At 43.6% G+C, this 15,134-nt stretch overlaps 3 protein-coding genes across 5 annotated transcripts; 2 read left to right on the forward strand and 1 right to left on the reverse strand.

Moving 5' to 3' along the window:
• Positions 1-34: 34 nt before the first annotated feature.
• Positions 35-1,423, reverse strand: cebpd (CCAAT enhancer binding protein delta). The gene has a single exon (XM_029131659.3). The coding sequence runs from the start codon at positions 1,264-1,266 to the stop codon at positions 358-360; it is 909 nt and encodes a 302-aa protein (XP_028987492.1). The 5' UTR covers positions 1,267-1,423; the 3' UTR covers positions 35-357.
• Positions 1,424-3,275: 1,852 nt separating this feature from the next.
• On the forward strand, positions 3,276-8,992 carry mcm4 (minichromosome maintenance complex component 4). 3 transcript variants are annotated; one of them, XM_029132872.3, is made up of 17 exons: positions 3,276-3,357; positions 4,183-4,257; positions 4,381-4,539; positions 4,644-4,807; positions 4,890-4,991; positions 5,078-5,173; positions 5,308-5,403; positions 5,583-5,721; positions 5,889-6,109; positions 6,253-6,373; positions 6,483-6,742; positions 6,824-7,189; positions 7,275-7,402; positions 7,562-7,769; positions 7,856-8,084; positions 8,181-8,314; positions 8,446-8,992. In XM_029132872.3, exons 2-17 carry the CDS (start codon positions 4,197-4,199, stop codon positions 8,539-8,541), a joined length of 2,580 nt encoding a protein of 859 aa, XP_028988705.1. In that variant the 5' UTR covers positions 3,276-3,357; positions 4,183-4,196; the 3' UTR covers positions 8,542-8,992. The 3 variants fall into 3 exon arrangements, with proteins under 3 accessions (XP_028988705.1, XP_028988706.1, XP_028988708.1); XM_029132873.3 differs by having other exon boundaries at positions 3,284-3,353; XM_029132875.3 differs by lacking the exon at positions 3,276-3,357 and adding an exon at positions 3,496-3,518.
• A 1,133-nt stretch (positions 8,993-10,125) lies between these two features.
• ube2v2 (ubiquitin-conjugating enzyme E2 variant 2) lies at positions 10,126-14,327 on the forward strand. The gene is made up of 4 exons (XM_029132370.2): positions 10,126-10,244; positions 13,507-13,655; positions 13,741-13,866; positions 13,954-14,327. The coding sequence occupies exons 1-4, from the start codon at positions 10,229-10,231 to the stop codon at positions 14,098-14,100; spliced, it is 438 nt and encodes a 145-aa protein (XP_028988203.1). The 5' UTR covers positions 10,126-10,228; the 3' UTR covers positions 14,101-14,327.
• Positions 14,328-15,134: the final 807 nt, after the last annotated feature.

Below are 15,134 nucleotides of genomic sequence, written 5' to 3' on the forward strand. Positions count from 1 at the left end.
AAGTACTCGCACTCACACACACCAGACAAATCTGCACCGTTTCACTGATGTTTTTATTATAGATTCCATAGACAAATGGTTTCAAGGGTTCATACAAACTATATAAAAGATCATGCTCTGGCTCTTATACAAAGTTTGGAATTATAAAAGATGTACCATATCAGGTATAGCATCATATCATATAAATGCAGTGGTAAAATAATTTAATACAGAGAAAATCCCACAAAAATATGGCAGCAACATCATATATTTTCCAGTGCCATTATGGTAAGCTTAAAATACATCTGGTACAGATGGTAAAGTGAAATGTCTCTTGAGGTATGTTTCCTAAAAGCCCAGTGGCGCACCGTTGCTGTGTCACCGGCTCGCCGCGCTCGCGGCGCCGGCGAAGGACGCGCCGGGCATCTGCTTGAAGAAGTCTCGGAGCCCGGTGAGCTCCCTGGTTAGCTGCTCGATCGTTTTATGGAGTCTGTCGTTCTCCGCGCTCAGCTCGAGCAGCTTGTGCTGCATCTCCATGTTGCGCTTCTTGGCCTTGTCCCTGCTTTTCCGCACGGCGATGTTATTCCGCTCGCGCCGCTGCCGGTACTCCACGCTGTATCGGTCCACGGCCTTCTTGCCCTTCTCGCGGCCCGTCTTGCGCGGGGAGGACTTGGCCGAGCTGCCGGCGGACACGGGCTCCGGGGTGGTGGGGGGCGTCGGCTGCCCCGTGGGGAGGCTGACGGAGGTCTGGGCGCACGCCTCGATCTGGGACGGCAGCGACGAGGACGCGTCGCTGTCGCTCCAGTCGGACTCCTGCTTGATGGGCGCGCTGAACGCCCCCTTCTCCGGGGCGCCGTCCGCGTTCCGCTCCGGCGCGTACCCGACGGGGGGCGGCTGCTGCTGCTGCTGCAGCGGCGGCGGCTGCAGCGGCGGCGGCTGCAGGACGGCGCTGTGCATGCTGTAGAAATCCGCCTTCTCCTGCTTCACGGTGTTGAACAGGTCGAGGAAGAACTCGTCGTTGCACAGCTCCAGGTTCGGCACCGCCGGCATGGACTCGATGTACTGGCTGAAGTCGATGGCGCTCTCGTCGTCGTACATGGCGGCGGTGCTCAGCTCCACCATGGTGCCGTCTTCGGCCGCGCCGTCGCCCCTGCTGCCCGGCTTGCAGACCCCCTGCTGCGGCCCGCCCAGCTTGGCGCTCTCGTAGAAGTTAGCAGGCTCCATCGCCCAACTCATGTTGCATGGTGGAGACACGCAGTGGGGGTCCAGGCTGTATATGTCACACATGAACCCTGGTGACGCGTCCACGTGCTGTGGCGTGAAAGTGAAGTGGCTGCGGAGGAAACCCGCCGATGTGACAGCTCCGTGCAGGCGCCTTGCGTGGGGCTCGTCTCGCGGGCCGCTGAGGACGCTCAAAGCAGCTTGTCACTGTCTGAAGCCTCTCAACTTTTCGCGCAGTGTTTTGTACGGTGTCCCGCGCTGACGTCACACGTGCCGCCCTCTCGCGGGCCAGTCAAGTTAAAAGCGGGATCACGTGGTGCGCGCGCATGCCACCCACTTTTTACTACGGCCGTATGAATGGCTCGGAGTTGTTTACATACTGTTTGCTCTGAACTGCGTGTTCGTAGGCCTATAAAAGTCCCGTTTCCGACAGTAGTAGAAGAAGTATTTAGGTCACTTACTTCAGTAAAAGTATGAGTATTACAATGTAAAAAGCATTTACTGCCAGTATGCGCGTGGTTTTTGAGCTGGGGCCTGATCAGTGACTTGTAAAAGGCTGTTGTCCAACTCACCCAGACTGAAGTACACTCTGTTTTTGTTTGTTTTCCTAGCTTTTTCCAACTCTGTGGTCATATTTCTGTGTTCATTTTTAGTCCGTTATCGGTTGTCCTTCCAGAAGCCAGGAATCCTGCATTATGTTAAATGAAGTTGTATAATGAACCAATGGTACTTTGCACAACATTATTTCATGGGATGTTATGACTAAAGTTCATCTTCAGTTTGGTTTGGTGTCATTTATTTGAAGGTGCTCAGCCACATGGTCTAATGAGACTCAGTGGAGGATCAAAGCATGGGCCCAGGGATTCATTTGTGAAATACCACAGCAAAAGAGACGCCTATTGACAACAAATAAATGATAAAAAGATAAAATAAATGACTTCTTACAGGCAAAGAGTGATAGGAAAGAGATGACACGTCACAAAGGGACATGAGCCCACAAAGATGCATAATCTTAAAAAAGGGGGATAAAATGATCACAGACAAAAGAAAAGCGACTACAAACATAACTGTAGAATGATGAGTGATAAGAAAAAGATCTGACTGAAATTACTAAGCAGTTCTTTTATCTTTACCTCACCTTAATTATTGTATGCATTGACTAACAGCCCGGTCATGTACATTCTTTATTAGGCTGCCACTAATCAGACAAACTGTACTCAAGTACTGTCATGCTGGGTACGTCATCACGACACGTGCCAGTTCCAGAGAAAACTTTACATAAGGATTGTGGCGCTCAATAAACTCAACCCGATAGTGTTCGCTGCGCATTACTGGACGACAGCCGGAAGTGGCTGATAACTTCCCAAGGAGAGGAACACAATGTTGCTGTCTTGAATGACAAATGTACTAACGCTTCTAAGAAACACTTTGATGTTTTCCCCTCGGGTAGTGAGGTGTACTTTTGCTCTCACACAGTCCCGTCTGAAGCGCAGACGGCGCCACGTGGCGGTCGTTGAAGGTAAAGACAAGATGAAGTCTTACGTTGTCACGTTACAAAAAACAAATTTATTCTGACTCCATAATTTTATTAAAATCTAAGTGATACATACAAATTGGAGTTTTACGTCATAAGGGAATATATTTAAGCTAGAAATTTGAAAAACAAAGCTGTTTCTGCTTGTTTTTGTTTCCGTTCACATCTGAAGAATTAGGTGTTCATTATTATTATTATTTTCACCCTCTGTAATTTTATCATCGTTTTTATTTACTCTTTGCGCACAGTTCTGTTTTTGTATTTTGTACTCTCTTAATAAAGATATTAAAATAAAAAAAATGTTCTGCCGTCATAAACCAAATCAGCTGTGGGTATTACAAGCAGTAGACTGCGGAACTCGTAAATGCAAATTGAATTTGAAAAACACTATATGAATTACTATGTCTTGTACTTTAATACTATAACATTTATTTTGTGTCTTTACGTGCATACAACGTGTCTAACATGTGGTATTTGGTGAAACACAACTTAAACACCCCTGTGCGGTAAATGAAATGGCCTCACAAACCTGGCTTGCTATTGGTCTAAAATTCCCCGCGAAAATTACGTCACCGGCAGTTTCGCGCCAGTTCTTCAGCACTTGGACTAACGTAGAAAAGTGGGTAAGAGAAAACCAAATTTACTGAACTTATCTGTTTGTTAGTCGTTGCTTCTTATGTATATGCTTTCGCGGTCTGTTTTCTGACATCTTCGTATATTGTGCACGGACGTTTTAATTTGTTTGATGATGTCTCTACGTGTTACATACGGTCAAATAGTGCAGGTTGGTTTGAGGTTATTGTTTCCTCTCGCAGCCACATGTCAAATGGAGGAGTCGTTGGTGCAAACTCGGCCACATTCTTGTCTTAAAGTAACAGAAATGCAATACATTACAATTATTGATTATAATTGAGTGATTATAAAAGAGGGAGCAGGGTGATGTCCACGTCACAAAGTGCCATCCTCACAGTTGTTCAAGGCTTGAGGACCGATATGATGTTACGGCTCGTTTACCTTTTAGTAGTAGTTTTATAAAGGAATCGTAGGGATTTCTTTGGAGTAAATGGGAATTCGGCGTGTGACCTAAATCTGCACGTTTCTTCATAATAAAAATTGTACAATTAAATTGTAGATTTTCAAAATAAAGTTGAAACCATATTTTGTCAGCACACAAATCATAACCCCGAATTGAGGGAAAGGGTAAAATTAAAGGTTCGCAATGTGAACTTGTTAGTATATTTTGAAGTATTAAACTGAACTCATGCGTGGATGGCTGTAGATTTTTTAAAATGGATGGGAATAATGATTTTCAGATCTTTTGAAACAACCAGTACTTTGACTTAATCATACAGTTTTAAGCTTCTGGGAGTTAGGGTAGATATTCAGAAGAAAAATATAGCCCCAAAATATGTGGCAAATGTCAGTTAATATATATTATTTATTTCTAGATAACCCATCAACAATGTCTTCCCCCACATCAACTCCTGGGCGCAAACGTGGAAGAAACACCAACCCATCTACACGTGAGTTCTTTTTTAATTATTATTATTAATGTAGCCCAGCATTCTATCCGCTATCTGATTGTTTACTCTGGATCTGTGTTCTCCAGATGTCTATCGTTGACATTTCATATCTTGTGTTGACAGCCAGCAGTGATGTGCCCACATCACCTCCTTCTCAGAGGCGCAGGGGTCAGGACTCGTCCACCGGGGACCTCATGCCGATGCCAACCTCACCGCCCACTGACCTGCTCAGTCCTGCAGCAGTTCAGGACACTTCTCTGCTCTCCAGCCCACGACCATCGGGTACTAATTATAACATAGCTGGCCAAATTTACATTTACAGCTTGTTTCATATTTGGGGTGGGTAGAAATGACAACATGGAATTTTAGTGCAATCTTCCTCTCAGTTCAACCCAATGAGGTAGACATGAGCTCTCCCCTGATGTATGGGACGCCGAGCTCCAGGATTGAAGGGACCCCTCGGAGTGGAGTTCGTGGCACTCCAGCCAGACAGCGCCCTGATCTGGGATCAGTGAGGAAAGCTCCACAAGTGGATCTTCACTCTGAGCCAGTCAGTGTATCCCTTAAGATCTTAATGGCCATTGTTGTATGTTTATTTGCACAAGACTTAACAAATTGTTGTCACTTTGCAGTCAAACACTGAAGGTGCAGTAGCCAGTGAATCGAATGCAGGCCAGAGACTGGTGATCTGGGGAACTGATGTCAATGTGGCAACCTGTAAGGAAAAGTTTCAGGTATGAACATTCTTAGGTGTTGCTACATCATCATCCTTTCCCTTAGCGTAAAATTTGATGGAGATGTTTCTGTGTTTTGTTTTCAGAGGTTCCTGCAGAGGTTCATCGACCCAACATCCACTGAAGATGAGAACGCTGGGCTGGACCTGAGTGAGCCATTATATATGCAGAAGCTGGAGGAGGTAGTGCCATTGAGCTCTGGGAGAGTCGGAAAAGATCTAGATTAAGCATGAGGCCCAGCAAATTGAGTCTCTTCATAATTGTAACCATAGAGAGATTTAGTTAGTTATTAATTTCTTCTACTTTTGTTTTTCAGATCAGTGTTGTTGGGGATCCAGTGCTCAATGTGAATTGCCTACATGTGCAGGCGTTTGATGCAGAACTTTACAGGCAGCTCATTTGCTACCCACAGGTAGAGACCCATATATATTTGTGTAATCATATTTCTATAAATTGTCATTATGCACAGTTGTGACCATCTGCATACCTTTGTACTTTTTAATAAACTGAGTCAAAGCGTTGTGTATGAATTCTCAACTATTAGATGCTGTAGTACTAAACCGTTGTAACTGCGTGTTTTTTCCTTTGCAGGAAGTCATCCCAACCTTCGATATGGCCGTCAACGAGCTTTTCTTTGAGCGTTTCCCAGACTCTATTCTGGAGTTTCAGATCCAGGTTCGCCCCTACAATGCCCTGAAAACCAGGAACATGCGTAGCCTGAACCCTGAAGGTGCGTGATCTTAATAGGGCCAGGATTATGTGGTCTGATGCATACAGTTAATTAAATCATGCTTTGTTCCACATTCAGTGTGTTTGTGAATATCGTTCTTTGCTGTGGTAAGATGTGTGGTACGATAAACCTTCTTTGTGGCTTTTTTTTGTCTTGTTTTTTTAAAGACATCGATCAGCTGATCACCATCAGCGGCATGGTGATCCGTACTTCACAGCTCATCCCGGAGATGCAGGAGGCTTTCTTCCAGTGCCAGGTGTGCGCTTACAGCACCCGTGTGGAGGTGGATCGTGGACGCATCGCCGAGCCGGCTGTGTGTCGCCACTGCAACACCACCCACAGTCTGGCACTCATTCACAATCGCTCGGTCTTCTCAGACAAACAGATGGTGAGAGTTTGATCGGGCTAGTAATGGGGCACATGCCTGAGAGTAAATCACACCTAATCTCAGAATATGTTAAGTGGTAACAGCTGATGTGTTACCGTTGAGGTCACGTCATCTGTTCATTTACTGATCCGTCTTCACAACAGATCAAAATTCAGGAGTCTCCTGAAGACATGCCTGCAGGACAGACGCCTCACACAACTATTGTCTATGCTCACAATGACCTGGTTGATAAGGTGCAGCCGGGAGACCGAATAAACATCACTGGTAAGTTCCCTTAAGGGCATACAAGTAGAGTGGTGTCATCATTCAGACTGGCTTGGTTCGAGAAGTGTCAGCGTCTCAATAGTAAAGAGTATGTGCACTGTACATCCAGGCATCTACAGAGCAGTCCCCATGCGTGTGAACCCCCGTCAGAGCAACGTGAAGTCAGTTTACAAGACTCACATCGACGCCATTCACTTCCGCAAGACGGATGAGAAGCGTCTTCACGGGTTGGATGAGGAGACTGAGCAGAAGCTCTTCACTGAAGACAGAGTGCAGACACTGAAGGAGCTGGCGGCGAAGCCAGACGTCTACGAACGCCTGGCCTCTGCCCTCGCACCGAGTATCTATGAACATGAGGACATCAAAAAGGTGCCGAGCTGTGCTAAGGTCACAGGGCAGACGTCTGACATTTACCTGAACTTAATTAAAACCTGTCTCGGCTTCTTCCAGGGCATCTTGCTGCAGCTGTTTGGCGGCACTCGCAAAGACTTCAGCCAGACTGGCCGCGGTCACTTCCGTGCGGAGGTCAACATCCTGCTCTGTGGGGACCCCGGTACCAGTAAGTCTCAGCTGCTGCAGTACGTGTACAACCTGGTGCCCCGTGGCCAGTACACGTCAGGAAAAGGCTCCAGCGCCGTGGGTCTCACCGCCTACGTGATGAAGGACCCGGAGACCAGGCAGCTGGTGCTGCAGACGGGTGCGCTTGTGCTGAGCGACAACGGCATCTGCTGCATCGACGAGTTCGACAAGATGAGCGACAACACCCGCTCTGTGCTGCACGAGGTCATGGAGCAGCAGACTCTCTCCATCGCCAAGGTACATTTGACAAACATAATCGTGCATGCTCATGTAGGAAGGTGTGTGGAGGTCCATTCTGACTCCTGAGTTTCTTTCTTCGCAGGCTGGAATCATTTGTCAGCTGAACGCCCGCACTGCTGTGCTGGCTGCTGCCAACCCTGTGGAGTCTCAGTGGAACCCCAAAAAGACCACCATTGAGAACATCCAGCTGCCGCACACGCTGCTCTCCAGGTGACCTGTACTTTAAGTGGATGAGCATTTAACATGCATCATCTGTGCCCATGTGCTGCTTCATAGCATCTTCATCTAATTATGAAGCAGTGGGCTCAGCACAGTGATAAAGTAACTTCAGTCTAATGTGCATCTCTAATGTTGTGTTTTTATACTCAGATTCGACCTGATTTTCCTGATGCTGGATCCCCAGGATGAGGCGTACGACCGCAGGCTGGCCCACCACCTGGTGTCGTTGTACTACCAGAGTGAGGAGCAGATGGAGGAAGAGTTCCTGGACATGACTTTGCTGAAGGACTATATTGCATATGCACGAACATACATCAATCCAAGACTGAGTGAGGAAGCGAGTCAGGCCCTCATCGAGGTTCGTCGAAGGCTCGTTCCAAACGCTTGTCGGCCTTAAGGGTCAGGCAGTCTGCCATTAGCTAAAGCGTGCACGTCTCTCCTCAGGCCTACGTGGACATGAGGAAGATAGGCAGCGGTCGAGGCATGGTGTCCGCCTACCCCCGACAGCTTGAGTCCCTGATCCGCCTGGCGGAGGCCCACTCTAAGGTGCGCTTCTCTGAGAAGGTGGAGACCATCGACGTGGAGGAGGCCAAGCGGCTGCACAGAGAGGCGCTCAAGCAGTCGGCCACTGACCCCAGAACTGGATTTGTTGACATTTCAATTCTCACCACAGGTACAAAAAATACCTCTGACAGACTAAAGGGCCATTTTATTGATTTGTTTGGATGTAGAGATGGACTCGCTGTGTCTCACCAATATCTGATTCCAGGTATGAGTGCCACTGCACGCAAGCGTAAGGAGGAAGTTGCTCAAGCCCTAAAGAAATTGATCCAGGCAAAGGGAAAAACGCCCGCCATGAAATACCAGCAGCTCCTCGATGACCTCAGAGGACAGTCAGAAACTGTAAGTATTTAAGTAAAATCAGTTAATACAAATTCTTTCGAAAACATTAACTCATCAGGCCTTGGGGTCCTGCAGTTTCAGTGCACTTCCCTGCTTCCTGTAATGCTTCCTCTGTTGTGGTTTTGTTTAAGGCAATCACTAAGGAGCTGTTTGATGAGGCGCTGCGAGCCCTGGCCGATGAGGATTACTTAACTGTCACTGGAAAGACCGTTCGTCTGCTGGCCTAAGCCAAACCCTGCAATTATGTACAGTACTTAGTTTAAAATCCTCTCCTGTCTCTTTTCCCATGCTGCAAAAAAAACAATTGTGTGATTAATCAATGATGTCTATTGGGCGTATTAGATGTTTAATGTCCTGGATTAAGGTGACATGATTTGAGGATGACTCAACCTATAGGGATTCTTTTTCCACGAAAGAAGGAACTTAAACTTCTGGACTGGAAAGAAATGGAGGATATATTTAAAAGTGCTTGTTTTTCTTTAGTTTGTGGTCTGTTGTATTAAAAGAAACAATTTTGTAACTTGTACATTGTTATTGCTGCATTTCTTATCTGGATGTTAAAGAAACCTTAATGTAATGTTTTGTTTGAGTTCTAAGTGAGTACTTATCAGATTGAAAGTCTTTGTTGCTTCAGTCAACTACTTGTTAATGCACAAAATAAAATGTTGCTCACTGAAAGTGTTTCGTTTTTTTCCACTGGTTTAAATATTGTCAATTCTTGGATTTTAATGTTGTGCATTGTTTACTTTTTTTTAGGGGAGATAAAACTAATTCTAGTTAACCAATGCATCAAGCCTGTTAAAAAATGCAAAGGATAACTAACGCAAAGGATGTAGTAAACAGCAATACTGACTAAAGAAGCTGTTCAGCCTCATCACTTTCAGCTTTATTGGGTTGTATATACAGTACAATCAGTAGCAGGGACAGAAAGACTGGTCAGTATTGAAAGAAGGAACAGAGTTCTGTTTAATTTTGTCAGACGTGACACTGCATAACCTTTGAGCCTGACTGGTCACTGGAACCCGGTCAACACTGGAGAAGATCCAGGACCTGAAAATGGCATCTCATACATTTATCATCCATTATGGTTTGGTTTGACAGGATCTATTATAAAAAAACTGTGATACACTGCAGAACTCAAAGCCTGTCCCGACCAATGTAGGTAGTTCGAAGTAGTAAAAGCTGCAGCAGCACCTGAGAAATCAGGACGTTCGGTTTTATGTTCTGCTTTAAATAACAAATACCTGTCCAAGGCCGCAAACTTCCGAAAACTTCACTTTCTGAGTTTTGAAATGTTATGTTGTCTTTGGCACCTACGGGCCACCGTAGAGAACTAGCAAAGTCGGATATTTAAAATGACGTCAATGCGCCGATTTATTATTTATTTGACAACTGTAATATGCTTGAGTCTAATCAAAACTGTAATTGAAAATATCTGTAATTCCATTTTTACTAGTGGCAATTCGAATTTTGGATGTCCACAATAGAGTTTCGCCTAACCATAATTGCTCATTGACTTAAATGGGAAAGTAGTTTTGACATATCCACAATTGAGTTTTGCATATAAATGTAAATGAAACAAATAAATTCGGCGCATAGCACTAATTACGTCATTTTAGATGTCCGAAATTGAAATAGGGATAGTGAAAATATAATTGTAGATATCTTAAACAGTAATTCTTCCTATTCAGAATACAGTTATCGATATCTGAACCATAATTCTGAAAATTATTTAATTGTGACTGATGTGAATGCTATTTTATATTTCCAAAATGCAATTATGGACAGTCAGTTTAAAACCCTTCAATGTTAAAAAGGCTTGCCGTGCTCTATTGGGAGAAGGGCGCAGCTTGCAGCAGAGGCTTGTCGCTGTGACGTCACACTGCTGTGCGCTTCTGGACTCGGCTGAAGAAGATGGCGGCCTCCTCAGGTTTGTATGCCTTCAAACTAACATCCATAGCGACACAAAGTGTAGATGAAGCCGGGGCGGCGCCGAAGTCTCGGTCTACAAATGTACCCGTTCATTCACACGAGATGTTTGCTAAACTGCTCCGAGATGGAAACGTTTGGCCAGTGTCTCCTTTCGGTGGAGCGGTGATCTCCACGGGGCCCATCTACTTCATGCAGCCACTGTGTTGCTCGTTGTCGCCAAAGCGAGGCGTTGTGAATGGCGTGTCACGTGTGTTAGCTGCAAAAGCTTAGTGACACAGAAATTTCATCTTACATTGTTTATAAACGCCGTTGAAGTCCAACTGGCAGCATAATTGAATGAAAGTTAAATTATTTATGTGAGCTGGCCTCAATATGAGGTGTGTAAACAACCGCAGGCGATGCTAGCTAGTTAGCATTAGCTAGCTAGATAGCTTAGCGACTAAAAAATTCTGCTCGTGTCGAGCCCGTTATGCCTGGCTACCTTATCACAGTAATTTAGAACTCTGCATGCAGTGACCACTCACGCCTGGTGTGTGAAGCATTCATACATAAGCGGCATCACAGGAACAAGCTATAACGAGTTATATAGCATTCATGTGATGTGTAACAAAATTGCGACGGAAACGTTTGGATAAAAGGGGCCAGTCCTGCTCCTAGCCAGCGTTATTGACAAAAGATTTAGCAGCCTGTCACATTTCAAACTCTAGGGACAGCTGTAGTAATTAACCCACTGTTATTACATGAGGTAAATATTAATCAATCGTGGGTGATTCGAAGCTAGTTGTGTGTTAACGCATCTTATTGATTGATAAAACGGCCACGGTGTTTGCACGCGTCGCGTCAGCAAATAGTCAGAGCCCACGCCTGCGCTCAACAGGAAGCATGGGTTTCAAACTTGACATATGAGAAAAGCATACATTATCTTACATTTTTTTTCTTAAGTTATGGGTTTGTCGTAATCTTTTTTTTAACATAATGGAAACAACGCTAGGTTTGGAGAAGCTGATTCAGTTTCACTTGGTGAAGTTCAAGGTAAAATTACCACATAAGTAAAAACGATTATGGAAAATGAAACTTAAGAGCTGTCTAATTTAGCTCACACTTGATGTCTTTGTCAATTGCCATACATACTTTTCCTAATTTGCAGGTATCTTTTATTATTATTATTATTATTATTATTATTATTATTATTATTATTATTATTATTATTATTTCTGACTGCTTAAAGTAATTTATAACCATTTCGTTGAAAGTTGATGGTTCCAGGTTTGGACTGCTGCTCAGGCACATACAGGTCAAGTGTAATTTATTTATACATCAATAGGTATTTGAGGAGCAGTAGACACGAACATTGATGTCACATAAAAGTTGTTGAAAGTCTAAAACCACATTAGACTTTCAGTGGGTCAGGGTGAATTGTGTAAAACAATTAGAGACCTGTCAGTCAAAGGTGTCATCAGTGTGAGGTTCTGCCTGCTCTGGAAGAGTTGAGTAGTTTTCTTGTCTCTGGGTGCGTGGATCAGCTCATCCAGACTGGAGCAACGTGTGCAAGTTTCTGTTGCTTCTAGAATATGTTTGACTGTGAACACAATCAGCAGATGTTCTGTACTGGCTATGTTACGAAGTGTCAGTTGTGGTTCTGGTATCTGTAGCATTACTGTGCTGCAGTTTCTTGTTTCTTAGCAGCCGAAAACTACGCCGCCACCAGTAACACAGTGCTGAGCTAAAATTAACTTGTTGCTTTTTTAGTGTTTGCATGTTGAGAACGGAGTTACATTTCTTGTGAGTGGGAACCAGCTTATAACGAAAGTGTCAGTATTTCATTGCGGCCACTGCTCTAACTAATTTTAATAAGTAAAGCTTTGTTATCATAAATGTTTGAAATGAGCACTTGAGTTGCAGCCTCTCTGTCCTGTGGCTTTTACAAAGTGCTCCCATCGCTTTCCTTTTGCGAATTTCTCTGCAGGATCCTAAGCAGTGGTATAATGTCTCCTCGATATCCACTACCGATCAAGAGCGGTTCAAGTAGCTCGTTATTCGTGCTGCCATTAGTGTCAGGCGCTGGGTTTAATGCTGATGTCTCAGGCGTCCCTCAAAACCATTTTCCAAATACTGACTAGTTTTAAAAATGAAACCCTCAATTTTTACAATCAGTATTGAAGGCTCTTGCCCTAAATCTCATGACCGTTTTCAAACAGCTGTCAAGTGCTGAATTTTATTAGGGTTCAACTTTCAGCAGCATCAGATGTCATCAGTAAATGTCTGGTAGGAAGGTGTCAAATTAGATGCCGTTCCACAGTCGATACAGGCGTGGCCACGTGTCTAGCACACCAGTCCATTGAATGTCCATTTGATGTGACTGTCTAAATCTCAAAAAGCAGATCAGCTTAAAGTTCAGCTTTTAGCTATGTTAATCCTTTAGATGTTAATGTTAAGTACAAATGGGATTTGTAGTAGTTATGCAATAATTGCATTATTTTGTTGTTACTAAGCATTTGTCTATTCTGTCTATTTCTGTCTGACTCTTATGCTGGCTGAGCTTCATTAAAGGCACATTGATTATATGAAACAGCTGTATATAGTTTATCAGAAGATTCTGATGGATCAGAGATGATTGGTGACTATTTTTAATACACCGGTTTGGTGCAACTACTTCAAATTCACACCAGCAGGTTAGTGTATGCAGCGTATTTTTCACAATAAAGCAATGTGTCAGCAGTGGTGGTCTACAAATGTACAAGATTTATTAAACTCTGGCTCCACAGGCAGAATGGTTCGCCCTGTGGGGTTCTGCTATTTTCTAGTATTGATGCCTCGTGTCTCTCTCTACATAAACATTTGTCTAAATTTTGCGGTGAAGGGGACAAGCAACTTATTGATATCACCCTTTTCAACACACACACACACACACACACACATATATATATATATATATATATATATATATATATATATATATATATATATATATATATATACATATATAAAATACTTAATATCATATAATTAATACTAATATAAAAATTATAATTTTCTATCAAGGTAATGCAAATGAGGTTAGGTTAAATACTGATTTACATTTTATTTTACATAAGGTCTACAGTAGTTAGCATCAGGATACGTTACATTAAGAACATTGTTTAGGCTAGCTGCTAACCACTAATAAAATCGCTATATATCCCTGGGTGGTAGCATTTTTATTTTAATGGATGGATAGAACTTCTTAATGTAGCTATAATGTGTTTTTGTTGTTGTTTTAGAAGTTAAAGTTCCACGCAATTTTCGCTTGTTGGAGGAGCTTGAAGAGGGACAGAAAGGTGAAGGTGATGGCACGGTCAGCTGGGGCCTTGAAGATGATGAAGACATGACTCTCACGCGGTGGACGGGCATGATCATTGGACCAGCAAGAGTAAGCACAGAGAACGCTTGGACGTGAGCCATTCCGCCAGTACAGAGCTCACGTGTGAATGTGTTTGTTTCTCCTTGCTTTTCAGACCAATTATGAGAACAGGATATACAGTCTGAAGGTGGAATGTGGACCTAGATACCCAGAGACAGCCCCCACTGTTAGATTTGTTACAAAAATTAGCATGAATGGGATAAATAATTCCAACGGGACGGTAAGCGCCATCAAAAGCCTGACAAGCTCACCTGAGTGCAGTCACTGTCTGCCTTGACTGACTGGTGTTCTCTTGTTTGTCCCACAGGTGGATTCACGTAGCATACCAATATTAGCAAAATGGCAGAATTCTTATAGCATTAAAATTGTTCTTCAAGAGTTAAGGCGTCTAATGATGTCCAAAGAAAATATGAAGCTTCCACAACCACCAGAAGGACAAACCTACAGCACTTAATCGCAATGGATTGTTTCGACCCTCTGTCTTAAACCTTACTCTTAGAAATATTGTGTAAAATCATCAAGAGGCTCACTTCACATCAACAGTATCGTCTGCAAGAGCAAGATTGGACTTTCTTATTACATAGCTCATTCAAAAAAAGTCCCTACAATTAAGCACTGGTTAGATAGACAAGACTACCAGACCACAGTTATCCGCCTTCAATAAAGTTACTTTGACAATGACTTTTATGTCCGACCTGTTCCAGCTTGAGTGGGCTTGAAGTGGGAAGCATGACGCCACGCAGAGGCTGTACCAGAGTCCCAATAGTTTTATGTTCAAGTGACTGATCACTGAAGTCAACCGCAAGATGTGTGTGTCAAGGCATGTTCTGTAACTAATACCTAGTCAAAGAGAAGCCACGTTTTGAGTTGTTAGATTTAGCAGGTTCCTTGAACTATCATGCAGATTACTCAATATTAAACTGTGGCTGTAGTCTAAAAGTAGTGTCACAAGGTAAGAGATTTTTTTTAATAAATATATAAATAAATAAATATATATATCTGTATTTGACACAATACCAATATGTTTCTGTTTTGCGGCTCTTTGACACGTAACGGACGTTAAAGCCTGTTCTGAAACTCTTGCATTTAACTTCTAGTGAAAAAGGCAGGTGTATGAACTTGTGATTTTCTGAAATTAAAATCACCGTCTGCGAAAAAAAACTCCTCAGAGTCCTCAGGCTGAAGTTTATCTAACTCTCCTACCGCTCCTCCAGTTGCTAGATTTCCCACAAGAGGGCCTTCGCTGACAAGGCAGGCTGTGTTGGCGGCCGAATGCACGAGTCATGCATTATGTGGAGAACGGGCTCCCGCTGTCCCTCTCGAGCTGCGTAATGGAATCCGGGTTAATGAAACGGCTTGGCGATACCACACTGCAGATATTTGATCCATGACTCGCTCTCATTAGAATAATATGATAAAAAAGCCCATTTATTCCACACCGCGCTTCTCATTTAGCGTGGCGTTTATTAGCTGAACAAGCCTCTTTCA

This window comes from Betta splendens, chromosome 17 (genome assembly GCF_900634795.4).
Source record: "Betta splendens chromosome 17, fBetSpl5.4, whole genome shotgun sequence".
NCBI lineage: Eukaryota > Metazoa > Chordata > Actinopteri > Anabantiformes > Osphronemidae > Betta > Betta splendens.

What these genes read in the sequence shown, in the direction of transcription:
- cebpd (XM_029131659.3), bottom strand. Translation starts at nt 1,266, where the DNA reads ATGTGTGACATATACAGCCTGGACCCCCACTGCGTGTCTCCACCATGC.
- mcm4 (XM_029132872.3), top strand. Translation starts at nt 4,197, where the DNA reads ATGTCTTCCCCCACATCAACTCCTGGGCGCAAACGTGGAAGAAACACC. An exon ending in CTCCAGCCCACGACCATCGG is followed by an intron (nt 4,540 to 4,643) that starts GTACTAATTATA and finishes TCTTCCTCTCAG; the next exon opens with TTCAACCCAATGAGGTAGAC. An exon ending in CATTTCAATTCTCACCACAG is followed by an intron (nt 8,085 to 8,180) that starts GTACAAAAAATA and finishes ATCTGATTCCAG; the next exon opens with GTATGAGTGCCACTGCACGC.
- ube2v2 (XM_029132370.2), top strand. An exon ending in TGATCATTGGACCAGCAAGA is followed by an intron (nt 13,656 to 13,740) that starts GTAAGCACAGAG and finishes CTTGCTTTTCAG; the next exon opens with ACCAATTATGAGAACAGGAT. An exon ending in TAAATAATTCCAACGGGACG is followed by an intron (nt 13,867 to 13,953) that starts GTAAGCGCCATC and finishes TTTGTCCCACAG; the next exon opens with GTGGATTCACGTAGCATACC.